The 22,826-nt window shown below is 39.4% G+C and overlaps 1 protein-coding gene across 1 annotated transcript in view; it reads left to right on the top strand.

Annotated features, from left to right (window-relative positions):
* The window catches only part of CNIH3 (cornichon family AMPA receptor auxiliary protein 3), a 52,827-nt gene that overhangs the window by 6,708 nt on the left and 23,293 nt on the right, over window positions 1-22,826 (top strand). The window contains exon 2 of the mRNA XM_069800055.1: window positions 19,620-19,688. Coding sequence (XP_069656156.1) covers window positions 19,620-19,688 — 69 coding nt within the window. The remainder of the gene's footprint in view (window positions 1-19,619; window positions 19,689-22,826) is intronic.

Raw genomic sequence — 22,826 nt, 5'->3', positions numbered from 1 at the left:
TGTTAACAAGCAAGGCAATATAGCTGTCATATTTTATTAGACCGTGAGTACAGCTCTTAGATTGAGTCTGAGGCATGAAGTTATAGCTCGTTACATGTATTTGTTTATTCAGCCACCACATTCTACATTAAATCACACTTAAAACATTGATTTCAACCCTCAGACCTCTGGCTTAGTTGATTCCCCCCATGCCAACATAAATATCCTTTTATCAAAATATTTTTCAGAAAGAGGAAGAAACTCAGCAGAGAATAAGAATCTTTTCTTTACAGATACTAGACCTCTCTTTGACCTGTTCCTCTTCCTCAGTGCCTCTGACATGCCGTTCATTTATAACCAGAGTTGCTGCTGACAGCTGGAGGTGACTCTACCAGGCAATGAAACTAGGTCTCACTTAAGTCATAAGGTGGGGATACTGAGAGACTTACTCTTCTGGAGATTGGTGGTTCTGAAAAGGCTTCCACTTTCTGTGGAAGCAAAGTATCTCTCCCATATAAAACAGGTAAGAATTATTATTATTTCCATACTGCAAAGAGATAGTTGCTTAAAGTCACAGGACAGAGTCAGCTGATGAGGTAAAGGTGGAAGAATGTCAAATACTACTTGATTTACTATATCAACTTCCAGTATTTCACAGTTGGAAACTCCCATCAAAAAAATTCAATTTGTGACCGTGATGCTATGCAGAGAGCAAGATGCAATTTTATTGAAAGAATCGTTCCGATCAGAATATCTAGTTCCTGTTAAAAGAAATAATAACAGATTCATAGATTAATTTTGATTGGAAGAGACCTAGGAAATCATCTAGTCTAATCTCTTCTTCAAGGTGGGCCTCATTTCAATGTTAGGCCAGGCTACTTATGGCCTTCTCCAGATGACTTATGAGCTCTTCATGGGTGGAGAGTCCACAGACTCTCTGGGAATCTGTTCCAGTACTTTACTCCTCCCACTGTGAACATTGTTTTCTTACACACAGCTGTAATTTCTGTGGGTGCAACTTCTGATTTGTGTCTCTTGTCCTCTTGGAGCATGCCCCTGAGAAAAGCTTTGTGCCGACTTCTGTCTAACCCACCCCAGGAAACTGAATGAAGTAATTAGATCCCACCATAGCCAGATCCACTTCCCTCAGTCTCTCCTTGTATGTCTCGTGCTCCAAACTTCCTTTGTCCACCAGTGTTGTGATTTAACCCCACCCAGCAACTAAGCACCAGCTTACTAGGAAGAAAATTAACTCTATCCCACCCGAAACCAGGACAGCCAGAATGGCCAGGTCCTTTTCTGCTTGGTTGCTCCCAGGCTGTATTGTTTCCTGTGGATAGTCTATCCCAGGTTGCAGGACTTTGCCTTTGTCTTGGTTGATCATCGTGAGGCTCTTGCTGGCTGATTTCTCCAGCTTGTCAAGGCTGCTCTTAATGGCAGCTGTGTGTTCCAGTGTGTCAGCAGATCTCCCCAGTCTGTAAACTTGCCCCATCTGTTTCATCTTCCACATCATTGATGAACATGTCAAACAAGACTTGCTCCAGTATTGATACCCGAGGAAATCCACACCTAGCTGGCTATCAGTCAGACTTCAAACCAGTGACCATTACCCTTTCAGTCTGATAGTACAGCCAGTTTTTCACCTTGTAGTCTGCCCATCCTATCCCCCCAGTTTGAATATTAAACTTTTCTGCTGGGACACAGCATCGTCCTCTTGCTTAGTGTTTCATTGTGTGCCCAAGAAAATTCAGAGGAACGTCAGTGCGCTTTGTGAAGGCAGGACAAAAGTCTATATTTTTCTCCACTTCCCATTGAAAAACTATTACTATATAAAGAAAGGATTTATTTTAGGAATGTCATTGTGAAAAGTTACATTAGAAGGCACTGAAAAATCACAAAACATTTACAATGGAAGTAGGTTTTTCTCAGCAAGATACTGCAGGAGTGCTGAACTTGCAGCTCCAGTTTTGATAATGTGAGCACATGAAGCAGAACATAAGGGAGATGAAGAAATAGTGCCTTCATTGAGTTGTCTCATAGTACACTGCTTGCAACTCCTCACCAACTCAATAGGTCATGAAAAATCTTTGGATTGGTTTTGGGTCCTTTTGCATTTCTACACTTTTGCGGGTCATGTCATATTCTAGCTATCAGTGTTAGATTTTTTTTTTTTTTTCAATATAGCTGGAAGTCTAAGCTAAGCATATCACTGGAGGAACCGAAGTTTAAAAAATTAAGGAGATTGGCAGTAAAGTTGTGAGAATTACTAAGTTATAGTCCTTGCAATTCTCTGATAACAGATACTGTGCAAGTACCAGGCATTGTTGATAAAGCGCCCTTTTTTTGAATAGAATGACATTTGATTTTTTTTTAATGCATTTAAATGCCAACCATCTCCATGCTGTGAGTCACTGCTTCAAGTGTTTGATTGTTTAGTCAATCTTCTGCTGCATTATTATTTTATTGCGTTATGAGTTCTGGCTAAATAGTTCACATTGTATCACCATCTAAGTATAAACTGCCTTGTACATTCACAGAATGGGCATTTATAAGCAAGCATAATGAAGGCTCCGCTGAGATCCATTTGATTGCGTGTGCTTCAGAGTTGTTCTACCCTCAGTATTATATAAACACTATTAGCAGATCCTTTAGAAAATTGATTTTCTGATCATTTAAGTGGCAGGCCTGTTTGGAACGATGGTGAACTGTATCCTTAGCCTTAATCATGCTCCTGTAATTAAGCTAAGGAGTTTCATAAGAACGTAGGTGAACAGATGAGGATGCTTCTTGGGCTGCTGTTATTTTACTCTCAAGGTTTGATCATTTCTGCCCGCTGCCGTATCCCTTCCCCTTGCCCTGTTTCTGCAGTCACAGCTGTGTTGCTGCTGTATTGCTTCACCTTGCCTTATCTCTGCAAACACAGCTGTGTGGCTGATGGCTGTTTCACATATGTGTGTGTGTGTCTTGGCCTTGGAGTTATTTCCTCCAAGTTCTGCCTGACCTCTTTCTGGCAAAGAATGAAAACTTGGGAAGATCTTGAATCTGGTCATTCCTGCATTAGAAAAGCCCCTCTTCCCTTGTCCTGCTTCTTGCTGGTGCAGCTGGGCTCCTGCTGTGCCACTGGGAGACAGGGAAGCACAGATCCAGCGACATTTCTGCCTGCCGCCCCGCAGCGGGCTCCTCTCTGAGACGGCATCGGTAGGGCCCCACTGTTGAGTGGGTAATGGGGAATAAAGATGGTGTGGGAAGGGGGGATATGGGACCGTGGGAGAGAGGAGTTCAGGGAGAAGGATGTGAAGGAAAGAGCAAATGAGAGGAAGAAAATATACGTATGAGTAAGGGACTAACAAGCGGGAAGATTGAGAGCACAGAATTCTTGTTTGGGAGACGATTATTTGAGAAGAGAAGGCTGCCTAAATCCAGAAGGTATGGTTGAATTCAGGTGGTGGACATTTTTGGACAGCTTGTGTAATGAGTCTTCTGTGTGGGTATGGTGTAATGCGTGACATGCTTGAACAGATTTTTTTAGCGACAGAAGCCAGATGCCCTTATGCGTTTCCTGGATTTTGGCAAATGTGCATAAATCGCTGCTGCCAGGAATGGAGAACACGAGAGAGGGGAAAAGAAGTAGCAGCAGCAGTGTGAAACCTGTGGGGAAATGGAAGAGAACTCAACGTAAGGACCATGTAGGGGAAAGGAAAATAATACTTCTCCCAAGCGTATCCTAGTGTAACAGTAATTTAAAATGTCAAAATAATAACTTGTAACAATATGTAGGAATCTTTGAAAGCTCAGGTATAGAATAAATTGTGGTGTGGTGATAAGATTGGAAACTTACTTAGAGACAGCAAAAGCCAACTGGCCAGTCTCTCATCCATGACTTTTATCTTACTGATACTGAAAATAATCTTCTCTTTTGATCTCATTCTCTTACCTCTTTGGAGCAAATAATTTTTCTAGTTGTATCTATTCTGGCACATTTTCCCATCTGTTTACTACCCTTTCCCTGAATTTATTCTGCAGAAATGTCCTGTTTATTTCTAGCTTTGGGATTATCAGCTTTGTGCTGTTAACTAATAGAAGTACTTCAGTTGATTTTGAGAATTTTATGAAGATGGAGCTTTGTGGCTTCAGTGTGTCTGTGCCTTTCTCCTTGCATATCCCCCATACTGTAGGTTTGATGAGAAGAAAAAGACAAGTAGAAAAGTTGCATGAGAGCACATTGCATTTAAGGTGGGGTAAATCAGAAATTATTTGTAATTTTGAGGAAAAACAAGGACAGAAGAATACACCCTCTCACATCTATAGGTAGTCAGTTATATTGCTTCCAGCCAGAATTAACCTGCTATTGGTCCAATGTGACCAGACTACCACCCTTCCTCCTACCTTCCACATCTGGCCAGCCTTTTGTATTAGGTCTTTCACCAACTCACGTCTAGCCCGTCCTTGGTTTGGTGTGGAAAGAGCTGGGTAGTGAAGAATTTGGCCTATAAAAGTAGATGATGTACAAATCTGTAGCAATGAATCTGTGATATAGAGGTAGCGAGAAATACATCTTAGTTGTTTCATTTCTTATTGTGCTTTCTTAGTTGGTATGGAGTTTAGTATAAAGAGCAGCAAGGGCAAAGCAGTGCGCTCTCTTGTGCTGAAAGCAGAGCTCCCCAGCCTCTCCTGGGTGTGGATAGAAAATAATGCTGTTTTCTTCTCAGCTTGGTTGGTTGAGAGGTCTGCAAACCAGTTCATCTGCACTAGTCATTAACTGAATCAGAGGTGCAAATCTGAGGTCAACACCTCAGCTGTAAAGCTTAGATCCAAACTCCCTGTCCTGGTTTTGGCTGGGATAGAGTTAATTTTCTTCCTAGTAGCTGGCATAGTGTTATGTTTTGGGTTCAGTATAAGAAGAATGTTGATAACACACTGATTTTTCAGCTTCTCATGCTCAGCCATCAAGAAGGCTGGAGGGGCACAAGAAGTTGGGAGAGGACACAGCCAGGACAGCTGACCCAAACTGGCCAAAGGGGTATTCCATACCATGTGGTGTCATGCCCAGTATATATAAACTGGGGGGAGCTGGCCTGGCAGGGGGGGATCACTGCTCAGGAACTAACTGTGCATCGGTGGGTGAGTGGTGAGCAATTGCATTGTGCATCACTTGTTTTGTATGTTCCAATTATTTTATTATTATTAATGTCGTTTTATTATTATTATCATCATCATTATTAGTTTCTTCCTTTCTGTTCTATTAAACTGTTCTTTTCTCAACCCACAAGTTTTACCTTCTTCCTTCCGATTCTCTCCCCCACCCCACTGGGTGTAGGGGAAGTGAGTGAGCAGCTGTGTGGTGCTTAGTTGCTGGCTGGGGTTAAACCACAACACTCCCATAATTTGCTCTTGACCCATTGAAGAGATCAAGACTAGGGGTGAAGCTTTGGCCTAACTTTTATATATCTGTTTGTTCAGTTTATCTGCAGATATGGTCTTTGTTTGCATCCTCTCCAGGACAGAAGAAAAAGCTGGCACAAGAGTCTGTATGACCTTTGCTAGGATGCCCTTTCTTAGCTTGCTCAATGTGTGGCTGTGACTGGGAATCCACGGTGTAACAGATTGTTTGTTTGCTTTTCAAGACAGTCCTGACTATCAAATCAAGTTAGTGCCTAACTAACAAGTGACAGCATTCGTGGTATGACATGTCAATTTGTTGTCACTGGTCCTCTCTGAGTTTGGGATTTTGGTGCTGAACTGAAGAAATCAGAAGTGGTTAGATACTGAACTGTTTAAAAGGTTTTGATCTTGTTATCTAAATGGAAAAAACAGTTTGTTTTAGAAAGAATCCACATAAAATACTCCATTGCATATAGGAAGAGGAGACTGTATGCAGGGCAGAATATTGGCGGCATGCTTGTGTCAAAAGTACAAGAAGTGTGGGAGATTTATATGCAGTTCCCTATTGCTGCAGAGATGCAACCTGTATTGCCCATAGCCTACAAAGGTGCATAGATTTTGGGCCTTTTGGGCTGGTGGAAAACATTGCCAAATCCTGTGTAAGATTTTATTGGTAGAAGGAGAAGAGCATGCATACAACAGCTTGGGAGTGCCAACTTCATACCTGCTGCCTTTGATTCAGACCCTGACGTTAGCTTCACCACTGACCCGTAGAGTCTCCAGACACAGGTATGCTGCTAAATGGAATGGTCTCACATTGTATAAAATTCTTACACAGAAATGTAAGAGTAGATCTCTTGCCTCTGTAATCCCTTCAGTGAAATGTATATTTATGCCTGGTAGCATGATACCAGCAGTGGAACTGACACTGTTATCCATGTTTCAAAAAAATGAGTAGCCTGATGGTTCAGGTTCTCTTGTGAGAGATAGAAGACATGATTTTTTTTAAGTCAACTGAGGCAGAAGAATTGTTTCTACCACACTGAATGTAATTAAACTTAAGTAACGCATCTCCATGTACATGCAAGCTTTTTTCTGTTCAGAACAATATGGTATATTCACCAGTTCTGTTGCTAATTGAAAATGGGGTTGTTTTTTTCTTAATATTGGTAACAACTGTTTGTGTCCCTTTAAAGAAAAAAAGTTGAGGAGTGTGTTTGATTCACAGAATACTGCTACTTTCTGAATTGTTTCCCTGTGCCAAATGCAGTAATGTGAGGTTTAAAAAAAAAAAAAAAAATTGCAACAACAAAATGATTAAATCCTTTGGGGCGGGAGGGAAGCATGGCAGTCTGGACTTACCTTAAAAATTCCTCCTCCGCTTGAGGTCTGTTTTGAAATGTGTTCTAGCTGCAGGGAGCAAAACTATTAGCCTATTTAGAAGCAGGCTCTGTACAGCTATATTAGCATCATCCGTCCTCCACAGCTTGCTTGCTTGTCTTCCTTCTTTAAATGAACTACAGTTTATATGTGCACAGCTGATTTTTGCCTGGCTGGATTTCAGCTGGTCTAGACTGGAAGACAGTGAATGGGTATAAATTTGTGGTACAAGCACAGGTAATCTCTGAACTCTGTATTTGGGGAATAGGTGGGACATTTGTCTCTCTCCTGAAGGACAGGGTTGACATCTTTCAGTTTCAGGATAACTGGGGCACATATTTCAGTGTCTGTGGTGAGCAAGTGAAATCTGTGTCCAGGATCCTGTTGTTGGCCAGTAAAACTGTTTCCCCTTGCAGTTGGATGAAATTATTTTTAAAAGCCCATTTAATAGCAATTGTAGAAATCTGTCAATAGATGCTTGTCAAATCATCCCTCTGGGAACAATTTGTTTGCAACAGAATTTTGCAGCTGCTGAGGTTTTTTAAGTGGTTTTGTCAAAACTAATAACAAGAAGTGAATTCTTTACATTCAGAAATCAGGTTGCTTTTTCAAATTATTGTCTGCAATGTTGAAATAATAACCAGTAACTCCTGGAGATAGTAAGTTTCCATTCAAATCACTCAAAGCTCTGTACAGTATGGTTGTATTCCTGAAGATAAATTTATTTTTCACCGTGTAGATGGAGTCTTTCATTCTTGTACTGATAGGTGGACTGTTTCAGGTGACTGCCAAATAATTATTCTTAGTGGTTTCTCCTGCACCTCTCTGCAGACTTGGAAATCTGATTTGGCATAGATGAAGCATTAATACTGCTTTTGTCCATCTGAATAGTTTTTGGGTTGGTTTTTTTTCATTTGTATAGTTTTTGTTTATGCAGGGGAATACAGTGGCATAACTATAACAATGCAGACTGGTATGTTTGTGCACGTGTGCTCTCAGCAAGAGAGCCTTCCTCTATGGATTTTCATCAATATTTAATTAGAGTAGTGTTTAATTAGAGTAGTATAATTATACCTCTACATTTCCACAGGTACATAGGAAAGCCTTTTGAATCAATTTGCACAATGGAGATTATGCGTCTTTTAATTTCGCATATTGGAGTTTCTTTTGGAAAAGACTTAGGATCTGGCTTCAATACCTGAGAAATTACAGTGAGATTTTCATGACCACTAAGTTAGCTTAAGCTTTCAGTTAGAGCCTAAAAAGTTTAAATTGTGTTGGCCTAAATGTAACATCCTTTTACAGACAAAAGAACTTCAATAAAAAATGAAGACTAAGTGCTCAGGTGTATGTTTGTGCAGCCCTGGATGGAGCCACAAGAGCTTTGTTTGCATTGACAATGTGTTCAGATTTCTGCGTGGAGAGTTGTTTTAATAGTGGCAGCATATGAAATTCAAGTTAAGTAGAGCAAGGAAATGCCATACAATTGTTAGTGTGAAATATGACAAATAGAACAATTTTCTACCCTTGAGTGATTTAAAACCATTTGCAATCTTAATCCAAAAAGGCACTGCTTAAAGCAATGTTCTGCTCTAGAGATGAACAACAGTACAATAATCAGACAGAAATGCATAGTTTCACTTCTCATATGTTACTAGTCTACTGACAGTATTCTTTGTTTCCGCTAACATTTTATATGGTGCAGCAATCCAGAGGCTTTGATTCTTCTGCCACTGATTCTGTAAATAATTTACTTTCTCTGAGCTTCATTTTTCCCCCCGTATAACAAATGGACATGATATTTTCCTTGGATTTGTTAAGGCCTTTATTGCCTTGAAAGGAGATTTATAACTGTAAAGCATTGTTCCTTATTATTGTTTACTTTTATTAATAATGTGGTGAATTAATAAGTGTAATATTCAGAAAACTAAATACATTGGCGAGAGATAAGAGAAGAAAGGAATACCTTTCATCTCACTTTCCTCTCTGCACTTTATTTGGCTGTAGTGTTAAGGTTCTCATCATAACCAACATTTCAGATACACTGGTCTGGGAAGCTACCAAGTTACATGGGCAGGTATGATGAAAACCAAGATTTAAGCCTTTTTTCTTTTTTAATAGGAGATGTTTAACAAAAGGATATAGACAAGAAATAAAATATGGCTAAAAGGATAGAATTATCTGGCCTTTGAGGCAGGTTGCCCATCCATTCATGCAATTTTGAATGATCTTTCTAAGCAACTCCTGTCTGTCACTCTCTAATAGAGGAGAGAAGAGCTCTTCGTACTAACAGAAAGTCAGGAGGGGTGATTTCCACTAGAGTTATACTTGACAATGCAAAGATCACTCCAAATTATTTTGCTTTATGTCCTGTCCTTGCTTCATTGGTCATGTAACTGCAAATTCCAGAGGGATTTAAGCCTCACTTTAAATACAATTAGGGTGCAAATGTGCCCCAATATGGCAACTTGAAATACCAGGCAGGTTTGTAGCTGGGATCATATGGAGAAAGGCAGAGAACTAAGTCATATGAGATAACATTGAGACATTGACTGATTTTGGCTGGGATAGAGTTAATTTTCTTCATAGTAGCTAGAATGGGGCTATGTTTTGGATTTGTGCTGGAAACAGTGCTGATAAGGCAGGGATGTTTTCATTATTGCTGAACAGTGCTTACCCAGAGCCAAGGGCTTTTCTGCTTCTCACCCCACCCCACCAGCGAGGAGGCTGGGGGGGCACAAGAAGTTGGGAGGGGACACAGCCGGGACAGCTGACCCCAACTGACCCCAGGGATATCCCAGACCATACGATGTCATGCTCAGCAGATAAAGCTGGGGGAAGAAAAAGGAAGGGGGGGACGTTCAGAGTGATGGCGTTTGTCTTCCCAAGTCACCGTTAGGTGTGATGGAGCCCTGCTTTCCTGGAGATGGCTGAACACCTGCCTGCCCATGGGAAGTGGGGAAGGAATTCCTTGTTTTGCTTTGCTTGCATGCGTGGCTTTTGCTTTACCTATTAATCTGTCTTTATCTCAGCCCAGGAGTTTTCTCACTTTTACCCTTCGAATTCTCTCCCCCATCCCACTGGCAGGGAGTGAGCGAGCAGCTGCGTGGGGCTTAGCTGCTGGCTGGGGTTAAACCACAACAACCCATCTGGCTAATGGGGAAGTGCTGTTACAAGTATCAGAGCACTTGCTGTGTTTTAGAAATAAGCAGTTAAAACCAGTCAAATAAAGGGGTGAGGGAAGGAATATTGTCAAGGATAGGCAAGGATTAAAGGTTTATTCTTTGATACTAACATGCAACATGGAGTTGCATATTTCACCTGTTAGGGTAATATATCCATGTGAAATTACAACATTAGTAATGTTTAAGCTGAATGATGTTTTTTGTCTTTCTGACTTTATCTGCTACTTTGTCAGGGCATGTATGTTTAAACTTTCACGTATTTTGCAGTAGTCTGCCTGCTACAAAGACACAGAGGTATTGCATCGTTTGTGCATGTCATTGGGAGCTAACACTATATGCTGAAAGCTTGTGATGTGAACCAGACAGGCAATATTTATTAACTCTGTTAATACGTTCCTTATCTGAAGTACAAATCCACACAAACACTGTAGGTATTTAGCCTACAGGGCTTTCTGACACCATTCTCCTGAATCTGAACTGCTATGTAAATAAGCAGATTTTAGTGCATCTTTGGGTTATCTTTTCAAATAAGGGATATTGAAGCCCATAAATGGCAGTGGTGATATCTGTCAGTATAAAACTCTTTCCAGTTTCTGGATGATGTACTGAGTTCCGTTACTAATTTGGAAGCTTCTGACTATTGAGACAGTTCCTACACCTGCCATATATAAATTCCTGCAGTGTGGCTTTGATGCAGGGGTGCAGAGTAGAGCTGTGTCAGGCGTCTCTGCTTAATCAGTTCCTAATCAAACTGAAGCTGTTAAGATGGAGTCATATGGGTAGCGTGCAAGCAGCTTTTCTTATCTCTTTGGCCATAGCTTGACTGGGTAGATTTCCCTGCCTTCTGAGTCGTCTTCAGAGGAAATTCCTGCTGCACTTGCTTGTCAGGGAAACTTCTTCCCTTGGGATGCAGTACTAGGCACAGAGTTCTTTTTGGACTCGGTCCTTGCTTAGATCAGCAAGGGGAGAGTGTGGTGTCCCCTCAGCCACAGAGAGCTGAACCTGCTGGATAGCCCAAAACAGGAACCTTATTTCACCATTTTTTATTTCTCTGCCATTCATTATTGTGCTGTCATATTATCCATGGCCCTTTCCTCATGTTCATAAGGATCTTTCTTCTTCTCCTTGCTGTTAGAAGTAAGGGGTTAATAATGCAGGGATAATTTGATACATGTAACTTGTGTATAAAGGCTCTTAAAGAAATTTGGCAAGAAAAAGGTTTTGACCCTTTCAAAAAAGGGATTGGTTAGATCTAGTTGCTATTGGCAGGTGTCAGTATAAAAAGCTCCAGACAACCAAGAGTTATCCACTGTTTTAGGAAGAAATGAAGTAGAGATTCAGTGTCAGCATCGTTTAGGTCTGTTATTAATTCACATACAAGGGCTGTAATGCGTAAGATTTGTGTGTGTATGTGTGGGTTTGTATGAATGTCAATTACCATGAGCTGGGATGGAATTTCTGCTGAATTGAAGACAAATGGGTTTGGAGTCATGCCAATTTTGATGCAAGTTCCAGCAAAATAAAACTTTCTCATTTTACTAAGTAGCTGTTGTAATAAAGCAGTCTTGCCAATGATATACATGGCTTGTGTTATCTCTGAACAAATTTAAAAGTTAGGAGAAGGCTCCCAACTTTCACAGCAGGTTTGTGCTGTGTTCCAAATGGAACAGTGAAAAGGGAAATCATATGCCTCCTCCCTGTTTTAAAAATAAGCTTGGTCTATTTACCACTTGGATCTTCTGGTGTGGTGTCTGCAGAAATTGGGGGCTGAAGCTGACAGCCCAGGAAGCTGAAGCTGGCAGCCCAGGAAGTCCCTTCCAGTTCTCTTTCTTGAATGCTGTGTTGACAATTAAGTGACAATATAATGGTAACACTTAACTGGCATTGCTGTTTCATTATAGGACAAACGAGATATTTTGATCTAGAAAGTAAGAGAAAATGTTTCAATCTCTACTAAGCAGTGTGTTTTCTTCAAAATAAATACAATGAAATATTGAACTATGTCATATAATCTGATTTGCCTAAACCCAAAATAAATTCCAAAGCAAAAATGTAGTGTTGGAGCAGATTTTTGCTTTTTGTCTTAAATCTGGAAATTCTTTCAGAATCAGTTTATTGGAAATGTTGGAAATACTTGTTCTTCTGACTTAGACAAAATACATTATATTGAAAACTCTGATATATACACCTAATCATCTTCTTACTAAAATGAGGATCTGATCGCTTGTGCTATTTAACAAAACGCTAGTGTGCAGGATCACTGGTAGCTATTCTTTCTGGATGAAATAGGAGGCAAAAATAGCCCTAAAACATTTCCTTGAAAGTTTGTATGTTTTTTGACTTCCATTTCTTGGTCAAACTGTAGCTTAAGTTTTACTTTCTGCTGCCTTAAATCTTCCAGTACTGCAGTTCTAGTATGTATTTCTTCATTTTCTTCTCTGAACTGTTTACATAGTACTGATAGTAATGATTAGAGCAGCTGTATGTTCCCCAGCCCCTGAGCAAGTAAATATTGGTGAATCTGTACTATAATACGTTTGGGATCCCTAGTAAATTGAAGTAGTTTGTTTTATGAAGAACTATTACTTTGTTGGAGATCTCTTTACACCCAGAAAGATAGTCATGGGGGGCATGAGTGAGAACAGCTTTGTAAACTTGTAATACTGCACAGCTCCAGCATTTTAAAGTCAATACGCTTTAGTATCTAGCTCACTGAAATACTGAATTTACTATAGTTACAGTTGTAACCTTAATGAACAATTTTGTACTCTCTGTGGGTCATAGGTTGAATTTGTGAACCTGAACGTGAAGCAGCTCTGAGGCTTGCCAGAAGCGTTCATGAGCTGTGTTAAGTACAGATGCAATACTGGGTACAGACCACTTGTCTTAAGAACGTGAGTGAAGAGCACCATAAATACTCATCTTACTAAGTAAGTACAAAATAAGAATATAGAAATTCCCTCTTTAAGAAGTGAAAAGCAGAGAGTTATACTGATCTGGATATTTTTTGAAGGGTTTGAAAGTTAACCCCAAGACTTAAAACAAAGATTGTTTTTCAGCTTCCTGTCAGCATATATGAAGATGCTGTGCAGCGTTGGCCTCTGGTGTTTAGCCTGTTTAATTGCTTTCGAATTAACTTGAGCGGTAACAGCCTCTTTTGTCTCCTGTTCTGAAGACAGAAAGTGACTTGTGAAGGGAATCTGGGAGCTACTCCTTTGCTGCATGTCTACCTAGCTCCAGGTGTTTTTAAATGTGAATCAGCTGATAACCCCTCTGTCTAAAGGCTTTGTGCATATTCTTAACTGTGAGCCTGCATCCTTCCCATGAAGTTAATTTTCTTTTTAAGTAATAATTATAGAATAGTTATAAAGTGCATACACACACATTCTGGATGTTTTCCCATCACTGCACCTTCTTGTATTTATTTTATGCCTTTTTTTGAGGGGCTGCAGGTAGGTGATAGAGTGCAACAGTAGGCTGTGGGGTTTTTTTCAGTAGAAGTTAAGGTCTGTCTTTTCTGCCTTCAGAGGCTGTGAAAGTTGTGCTGTGCAGCTCAGTGGCAATCAAGATGTTGTAGGAAGACATCAATTTATTACAATACAATATGAAATGAGAGCTGAACACCATTTCCTCCGAGCAGCCAGCTCTTGGTTTCAAGGCCTTAAAAACCCCAGCCCATCAGATGTTTAGTAACATTTAGTAAAAACAAATAATGAACAATACACTCAAGCACTGGCAAGTAAAAAAAATATATTTCCTGTCATAGCACAACCTGCATTCCATCCTTTTCCTGTGCTAATGAACCAAAGTAGGCCAAATTGCTCTCTGGTGTACTCATGTGTAGTTTAGTATCATATAACAGGATTTGTTAGTATCACAAGCAGAATTTTTTCCCAGTAATTTGATTTCATTTTTTTCTCATAGCCTAATGTCAGCACTTTATGGTATTCTCAAAAGAAGATTGTCAGGTTGATTCAGACCTGGTTTCAGTCATCTGTGATGCTGTGAGTGCTGAATTTAACAAAAAATGGTCCTGGTGAGGGGGAGGAAGACCGTACTTAAAAAGCAGTTTAAATCACACATCTAAATTACTTGACATGTCATGTATGGTCTCTGGGCTGTATCACAGACTGTAACATTAATAAAATTACTTTACAGTTAACACCTCTTATGATTTATAGGGTATTACTAGAATATTGAAAGTATTGTGACTAACAGCCACTTAAGCTGAAATGACCGTTCTCATTGGAGATCACAGTGGAGGGTGTCAACTCAGAGGAACCTTTACAGAGGGGGAAGGGTTTTCCTTGCTGTGTTTACATTGCTTGGTAGCATGAACCAGATCAGTTCAACCAGAAGAGAAAGAGGGAGGAGGAACAGCCATCTTGAACAAATGTTCACCAACCACACAGCTAAATTTCTTGTTCAGATTCCTTTCATATCATGATAAGAATTGGGTAGCAAACCCTGTGCTCTCAGTCTGTCACTTTGTCAATGTCACCATTCTCTGCATCTCTCTATGGGCTCCCCTTACTCCATCGTGTCAAGGCAGTGACTTATTTTCCATTTCAGGTCCTTTTGCATTCTTTTGTGACTGACACTCACAGATTTTGTCATTTGCTGCTTTTGCTCAACAAAATCCAAAGTAACTCGCTCATCTTGCATCAACATGATTCAAACATGATAAATGTTCAACACTGTTTCCCAAACACAGTAAATATGTCTATACAGCAGTTGATGGGCAGGCATGAAGTTTTGGAGCACAACATGCTCCTAAACCTGTCCACCTTCTGTCCATGTGCTGACTTGCAGACAGCCTATGAACTGCTGGTATGGGTGCTGTGAAAGCTGTGTGAGAGAGTGGAGGGGTAGACAAATGGTTTAAATGAACCATTAAAGACAGTTTCCTCAAGATGGCATTGTGGTGCATTGACAGGGTGGTGTCAAGGAAACATATGTTAAGTGTTACTTTTCTGTTCTGTGGTTAGTGTGGTTGTCATCAAGTTCTGTTTTATCTTAACTTTTCTGAGATGCCAGTAAGCAGTAATATCCAACTTCTTTGCTGTCACTGAATTCACACCCACACCAACTCCACTGCCACCCTAAAACATCACATTCTCAATTAAAGTATATTTCTGTAAGAGCTTAGTGATTAAAAAAAAAAAGTATCTTCCTTAAAAATGAGAGATCATAATTCATTCCTGCCATTAATAGGTGAAATTTTCAGTTTGATGGGTGTATAAGCATAGGAAGAAAACAAAATTCAGGTTCAATCTTATGCGAATACTTCATTATTCAAAGCTGTTATTGTCTGGAGAGATGAGGACAGAGAGTGTGGGTAATGAAAACAAATTTTATAAATATCATTGCAGTTGTAGCTGTACTGAAACATACGTTGTCATCACAATCTCATCCGTTCAGTATGTGTTTAAACTGGGGCAAACTCCTTGCTGACTTATACTTGGAGTTTTGAGATTTGTAGATGGTGTGAATCACCAGAGGACGCAACCAGTATTTTCATAAACTTTTAGTTCTGTCAGGTGGATAACAACCACAAGTACACTTCTATCAACAGAAAAAAAGCACAGCTAGGGCAGTGGCAGAGCAAAATTCCTGCAATGTTTCACAATGTGGAATCACAGGGAAAATTCCCCAAGTCTGAAGGTAGTTCAATATCCATTGCCTGTTCAATCCCTGGCCCCATTGTGCAGTAATCATAAAAAATTATTGCTAAAAATGACGCTTTTTTTCTGGTAGAGCTTTGTAAATAGCTTGATTTTTTTTCTTGGCATTCCTAAGTAAGCATCAAATGGTCCTTATTGTCTTTCTATGAAACCGTGTACAATGTTAATATTTACTAAAAGAAATAAACTTCTCCTCTGTGTAAGATCAGTCCCTGGCACATGTTTCCAAAATGCTGTCCACTTAGCTCCCTGTTTAGCTTTGTGACTAGAGGCTAGTCATTTTTCTTTGCAGCTGTCTGCTTCTTGTGTGGCCTTTGGAGAGATGGGGTCGCTGATGTCCACGCAAATGTATGTTTTGTAGTCTTAATCGCCACCCTGGATCAAATTAGATTGGACAACTAAAAGATATTGAACAGTTTATAAAATACATTCATTTACAAAGGTGTAATGATGGCAATTCATGTGGTGAGGTGCCCTGACTGGGATCTATTACATTGTTTCCCTCTAAATGATCTACTCTGTCAAGTTGCTGATAAGTGTGGCAATTTCGGAGGTGAAACAGACCTTGAGAATACCTGGATGCTGTTGCAGAGCATTCAGCAACTCTGGTCCACTGATGTATGGGAAGCAAGTAGCTGTACTGCATCCAACTGAAATGTAAATGGGCAGAAGATTGTTTCTGTAAAGTATGCCCAGAGCGCTGCATCTCCTGTGAAAGCATTGTGAAATACTTAATGGAAACAAGTAGTGAGTTATTTGTTTTTTGTAGGGAAGAATGGCAACTCCGGCCACACAATGCCCTAGGGCATTAAACTGCTACAGAAGGATAGTTATAATTCAAAGAGGAAGATGTTTACTAATTAATTATGTAAACCATGTTGCAGCACAACCCAGCCTTATTTTCAGAAATACAATATAATTTGTTGCACAGTTACGTAGTGTATTGTGAGCAACCGCCAATCTTAAGAAGCTACAGCTTTGTTTCCATCATTTCTCAATTGCAGTCTTAGAATTAGAACACACAACGTTGTGAGATTTAAAAAAAAAAAAAGAAAAAAGAAAAAAACCCAAACCACAAAAACCCACCCCCCCAAAAAAACTTTGGGAGTTTCTTTATATTCCTTCTAATTGTGAGCCTGCCTAATGTTATGCCTTCAAGTTTTTCACTGTGACTGAGAAATAGGAATGTGCTTTTTCATAAATTAAAATAGGTATCTTTATGTCATCACTAGATTTCTATTCCTGGAGATTTAACAAAATATAAATTATTATGGAACTTTTATGAAATAAAATACTAAGAATTGAGGAGGCTTTATTTGTCAGCCTCCTTCCAGAGAGACACTGAAACTTTTAATGAAGAAGCTTACTTTCAATCCTGTATGCTTGATACCAGACCTCAGTCTGTTTCTTGCAGGTGTAGCAGGAACGTCTCTTAACATTTTCATAATTAGCAGCATCCCTAAAGATTTATCTGTGAAACTATTGTATTTACACTTACTGGTTCCATGAAAACGATGTGCTTAATACTGTCAGATTTGTTTCAATGCACTTGGATATAATGCAAGAATAACAGAAAATAAATTGCATGCCAGCAAATAAAGAGTAGGTTTTTGACTACAGAGTTGGGAATGCTGGTTAAAAAAAACACGAGAAAGCAAAAAATGAGCAAATTGAAATGTGTAGTATATTTGAGGCTAATCTCTTTTCCAAACTATCATTTAGGATTTCCCCAAGACTTAGCTGCATTAGTTAAGGCTAGCTCAACAGAGCTCTGCCTTAATGGCTCTGTCTTTCAGAGTGACCTAGTTCTTCTTCATCTAAACACACTTCAGGGTTATCATCCTGTCTCTGTGTTCAGTGAATATTTAGAGGCTTTTCTGGACTTCTTGAACGGGGTCCATCTTACCATTCCAGTATTCGGGTTCCCCATGTTGTCTCGGACCAGTCTTTCCTCACAGCATGAGCTGGATCTTGTACTGCCTGTCATTTCGTGATTATCTCAAATTCCTGGTTGCTGTTACTGACTACCAACAGGAAGAGCACAGAGCATGGCACGTTCACTCTTCCCCCCACCCCCCGCCCCCAAGGAAATTTCAGCTCATCTCTACATTTACAACAGAAAAAAAAGCTGTTACCACTGTACATTATTAAAAACGGTTGTCACTCAAAGCTCGTAACTGTTTTCTATCTTAAAGCTACATCTGTAAGTACCAGTGCAGTGAGACAAAGAGAATTTAAGGGAGATGCTCAGGATCCCAAAGTAAATCATTGGCACAGTTATGAACAGAGGCAGCTCTGTTACCTGTTATAGGGCCATCCTTCCCCCTTTTTGTCAGTGCTGTCAGTGCCAATGTTGATACCTAATTACAAACAGAAGTGTGTGCGTTTGACTTGCGTGGTTGTTACCCTCTTAACAGTTGGCCCAGCTTGGGAATATGAAGACCTGTTCAAGAAGTATTAAATACAGAGGTGTCATGAACCTTATTCTTCACAACTATACTCTGACTCTCTCACAGTTTCTGAGATTTGCTCTTTTACCTTAGTCTAAACATCTGTTGCAGATCTAATTCCTAACTTGTAGAGATATGGCATCCATGGGGAGAAATGCTTCACTTGCAATCATGTTTTATAGTTCCCTTTGTGGTTTATTCTAGCACTTTGACTTGTCATAGTTGAATAAATTGAATTCTGTAGAGTACTCTTGTAAAATGCCACATTTTTTATTTTAAATGTGCTTCAGTGTGATGAATGCAGCATTAGAGTGGGATGCAGACTAGGGCTTAGATTTGTGGATTGTAGCTCTAGGTTTTATTCTCAAGCCTCTCACCAGATTATTATATAAATCATGGATAGGCTCTTTTCAGGATTTCTGCTCCTGCATTCCATATCTGTAAAATGAATCTGTTTTACCTATACAGCCGGTCTGTGTTGACACTCAGTTGGTTATTTTTTGAACAGCTAGGCAGCAGGCATGCTGTAACATGTCATAGAATGGTGCGCTCATATACTAATTACCTGACTGCTACCCTGTACTTCCGTCATCTTTTTATTGAGAACAAATACTTTCCTGGGTTGTAAACTGTCTAAAAAGGAATCATTGTTTTAACATCTATTTATGTGGTGCCTGTCATAGTGAGCTTTCATTCCTTGGGCGAAGCAAGCAGAAGAAAAGGTATTACTAGAATACAAACATAAAATAAAATTAAGAACGTGCTTTGAGATCTTTGAATGAAATATCCTGAGGGTTATTACAGCTGTTTTCTTTCCAAGAAAACATTATCAAATGTTACTTTTATGGGCACTGTTATCTGCTGTACTTTAAAAGCAGGCACTAATTACCAGTGTGTCTCAATCCATCAGTTAATGGAAGAAACTAAAGGACATGAGCAAAAGACATTTCTCCATTAATGAGGTCTGAAGTAAGGTTCTAAAACCTGCCAGAATTTAGGAAGGGTATGTTTTACTCTAGAGCAGTTTACCTTTTGAGGAGTTTGCTTGATAATGAATAGCAGCTTAATAATAATAAAGCTGATACTAATTCAGAATTAATATCTGAAGTAGGCTTAACAACTAATAAAAGGGGGCTGTTGTGTATGTATTGAACCTAGAATAGCATATCTGATGCATGTCTATGTTTTAGGTAGCTAATGACTTTTTCCATCAAGTCTGGAGATGTATTTGTTTGTGAAGTAGTTTTATGTCATTTGGAAGTTTGAGAAAAGAATTCTAGCTGATATGAGGGAAGAAATCTGGAAAGTAACAATGCTGAGAAGGCTATAGATATGGTTTTACAGAGTGACACATTAATGGATTCCAGGTGTCATATGTAGCAGTATCCCATGTTGTGTTTTAACTAGTTAGTTCTGAAAGGAGTGTGTCGGGGAAGCTAGTTTTCCATGCTTTCTCTGGAAGGGGAGGAAGAGAGGCAATGCATCTAACTAGTCCCTAAAGGAAAAATAAGTGTTTGAATGAGCATTCGTTACAATATTTGAAAAAAATTTTTTTTCAGATAATCGCCTTTGATGAACTTCGGACAGACTTCAAAAGCCCAATAGATCAGTGCAACCCAGTCCACGCAGTGAGTACAACCAGTGGCTTGCTGAGCAACAGCTACTAAAGAAAGGGAGATGCACTAAACTGTCAGTGAAAGTATGAGTATAGAAATGAATGTAGAATCTGTTGTGAAGTCAACTGTAGTTTGGAAAATTATTTATTGGGCCAGTCTTAGGAAGCCAGATGACGACTCTTTATGCTAATAGCTTTCCTTTTTGCTGAAGGAGGCAGGAAAATAATTTAGAAGTTCAAAAACTGAAGGATATATAATGTGATGCTAATGCTTTCTTTTTATCTTTTCATTCTGTGGCACAAATTTTCCTTTTTGAAATAATTTGCTTTCTCTGCGTTCAAGCATGGGATGACTACCTTCTCCCATACTGTCTGTATCAATGAGTCAAAAGCTTGAAGGGATTTGCTAAGAGGTGCATTCCTAGACCTCTGTCCCATGGCGGGGCTCTAAATTCTCCTGTGCTTTAAGAGTAAATAACACGTTCTGCTGCATCTGCTATGGAAAAGGTTAAATATCACCCTGGGACTGTAAACTCAGTTTTACCTAATGAACCAAAATGCAACCCAGATTTAAGCATATGAAAATTCCTGTGTTAATTAAAGCTGTAATCTAGGGTGATTTAGCTGACTACAGTTAAACATGCATGAGATTTGTACCACCAGAACTGAGAGCAGAACTTGGCTCCCGTCATCTCACTGGGAATTACAATGATTATGACAGGTGCTGAATTTGATCTCTACAGAGTATCAAGTTACTGAATTGCCTACAAATGATAACCAGATTCAGTAGCTAGTACTTTGCCATTTAACCTTGTTTCATAACTCAGCAGAGGATTTGTGGTACTGCTTAGACCACTGGTGATTTTAAGTGTAATCTTTACATGAATCTTCAAACAAGAAATCTTGTTTACTGTTCACTAACACATAAGCAAAGAATAAGAACAGAAGAAAGAAATTATATGAAGAAATCCCATAGAGGACTTCAGTTGAAGTAATCTGGTTTTGAATTTACTGAAAATAATCTGATTTTGAATTCACTTCATCTGTTTTTACTTCCCATCATGAGAACTGCACACAAGAAATGTGTATTTATATATAGCAAATTCCAGTAATTTGTTCTCCTCCTAAAACTTGTAAGATGCTCCATGGAGGTAATTTCCTCTTATTTTAAAACGGTAATGGAATTGGTCTCCCGGATAAAAGAAGTTAATAAGTCCGTGTTTCAGTCACATTAGTGGTGTAATTAAAAAGTTAATCGTAGAGTTGCCAGTACAACACAGAAAAGTATTCTGTGATCAGTTGACATATTTGACTCTCTTCTATGAAACTTTCTATGATAACTCAAGCAATAATCTCAGATTGCTTTCTTCTGCACTATATACATGTTGATGCCTTTTATATTGACATAAAAGAAAGATTTTTAGCAAGTATTTCTTATGTCTTTGGTCCAGCATATTTTCCTTTTTCCCTATGCATAGTTGCTCATGCCCATATTCCATTTATTTGGTGGGGTAGTTTTCTTTATTGCACCATAAGAATGTCTGATGTTTACTCATGTGTCTTCCACAACGTTTTCATGATGGAGGGAAGAGCCTTTTTGACAAAAGGAGGCTGAATTAAGAAGAAATCAGAGGCAAAACCAATGGCAGTACTGAGAATTATTTGTCTGGTGCCTATCAAGCTGCCACTGTCTCATTGTCTTTCCAAAACGATACTTTTGTTAAAAATGGCTTACACTTGGAGACAGGAAAGGAAAAGAGACATTTCTTTGGAGAATAAAAATAAACCTCAAACTTGGAGCAAATTTAAAATGTTTGAAAAGCAAAAAGTCTAGGGAGAGTTGGCTTCTCACATTGGTATATTACATTACCTGTTTAAAAAAGGTCATTGTTCAGAATATTTTTCCCATGTCTAAATGAAAATTTTACCAGATAGTCTTCTGAAGACAACAAATCCACTCTGCCTTCTGCAGTGTAGCCAACAGTAGGATCTTTCACAGTAATTCTAGTGATGGGGTTACGCAGAGTGAAATCTGATTTTACTAGTGAATTTCTCATTATGAGCCATTTAAAAGAAAACCTGTCTTTGACTTGTTGTCTTTCTGTGAATCGAGCTTAGAGCATCTTTTGAGTTACAGTGCTTAATTACAGTGACTTTCAGTATTTATGAATGCATCTGTTGTTTAAAGTGGCATTTCTAGGACATTTCAGATATTCTTCACTAATGGGTTAAATTCTAATATCACGTGTTGCTCAGGCACCCTCTTAGTGATAGAGGAAGGGCTGCCATTCTAACTCCATAGTTGTTTTTCCCATTCAGAATTATCTTGTGTCGTGGTTTAACCCCAGCCAGCAACTAAGCACCACGCAGCCGCTCACTCACTCCCCCCCATCCAGTGGGATGGGGGAGAAAATCAGGAAAAGAAGTAAAACTCCTGGGTTGAGATAAGAACGATTTAATAGAACAGAAAAGAAGAGACTAATAATGATAATGATAACACTAATAAAATGACAACAGTAGTAATAAAAGGATTGAAATGTACAAATGATGCGCAGGGCAATTGCTCACCACCCGCCGACCGACACCCAGCCAGTCCCCGAGCGGCGAAAAAACCCTGCCCCCCCCTTCCCAGTTCCTAAACTAGATGGGACGTCCCATGGTATGGAATACACTGTTGGCCAGTTTGGGTCAGGTGCCCTGGCTGGGCATGAGAAGCTGAAAAATCCTTGACTGTAGTCTAAACACTACTGAGCAACAACTGAAAACATCAGTGTTATCAACATTCTTCACATACTGAACTCAAAACATAGCACTGTACCAGCTACTAGGAAGACAGTTAACTACATCCCAGCTGAAACCAGGACATCTTGAAACCAGAGGCTGGGTACCTGAAAATGCAAGACCAAGTCTCTGTGGTATAGATTGGCCCCATTGGACAGAGCCACAAATGCTGACTTAAAAGAAGTTGCAGCCTCTGGCTCAAGGCTAACACAGACTTGAATCCCCAGTTTATATTGTTACACCCAGTAACAGATAAAAAAATAACTTACTGGAACTTAATGGGTGTCCTGGTTTCAGCTGGGATAAAGTTATTTTCTTCCTAGTAGCTGGTATAGTGTTATGTCTTGAATTCAGTATGAGAAGAGTGTTG

Source organism: Haliaeetus albicilla, chromosome 13, assembly GCF_947461875.1.
Source record: "Haliaeetus albicilla chromosome 13, bHalAlb1.1, whole genome shotgun sequence".
NCBI classification, from domain to species: Eukaryota; Metazoa; Chordata; class Aves; order Accipitriformes; family Accipitridae; genus Haliaeetus; species Haliaeetus albicilla.
This window is presented reverse-complemented; position numbering and strand designations above follow the sequence as displayed.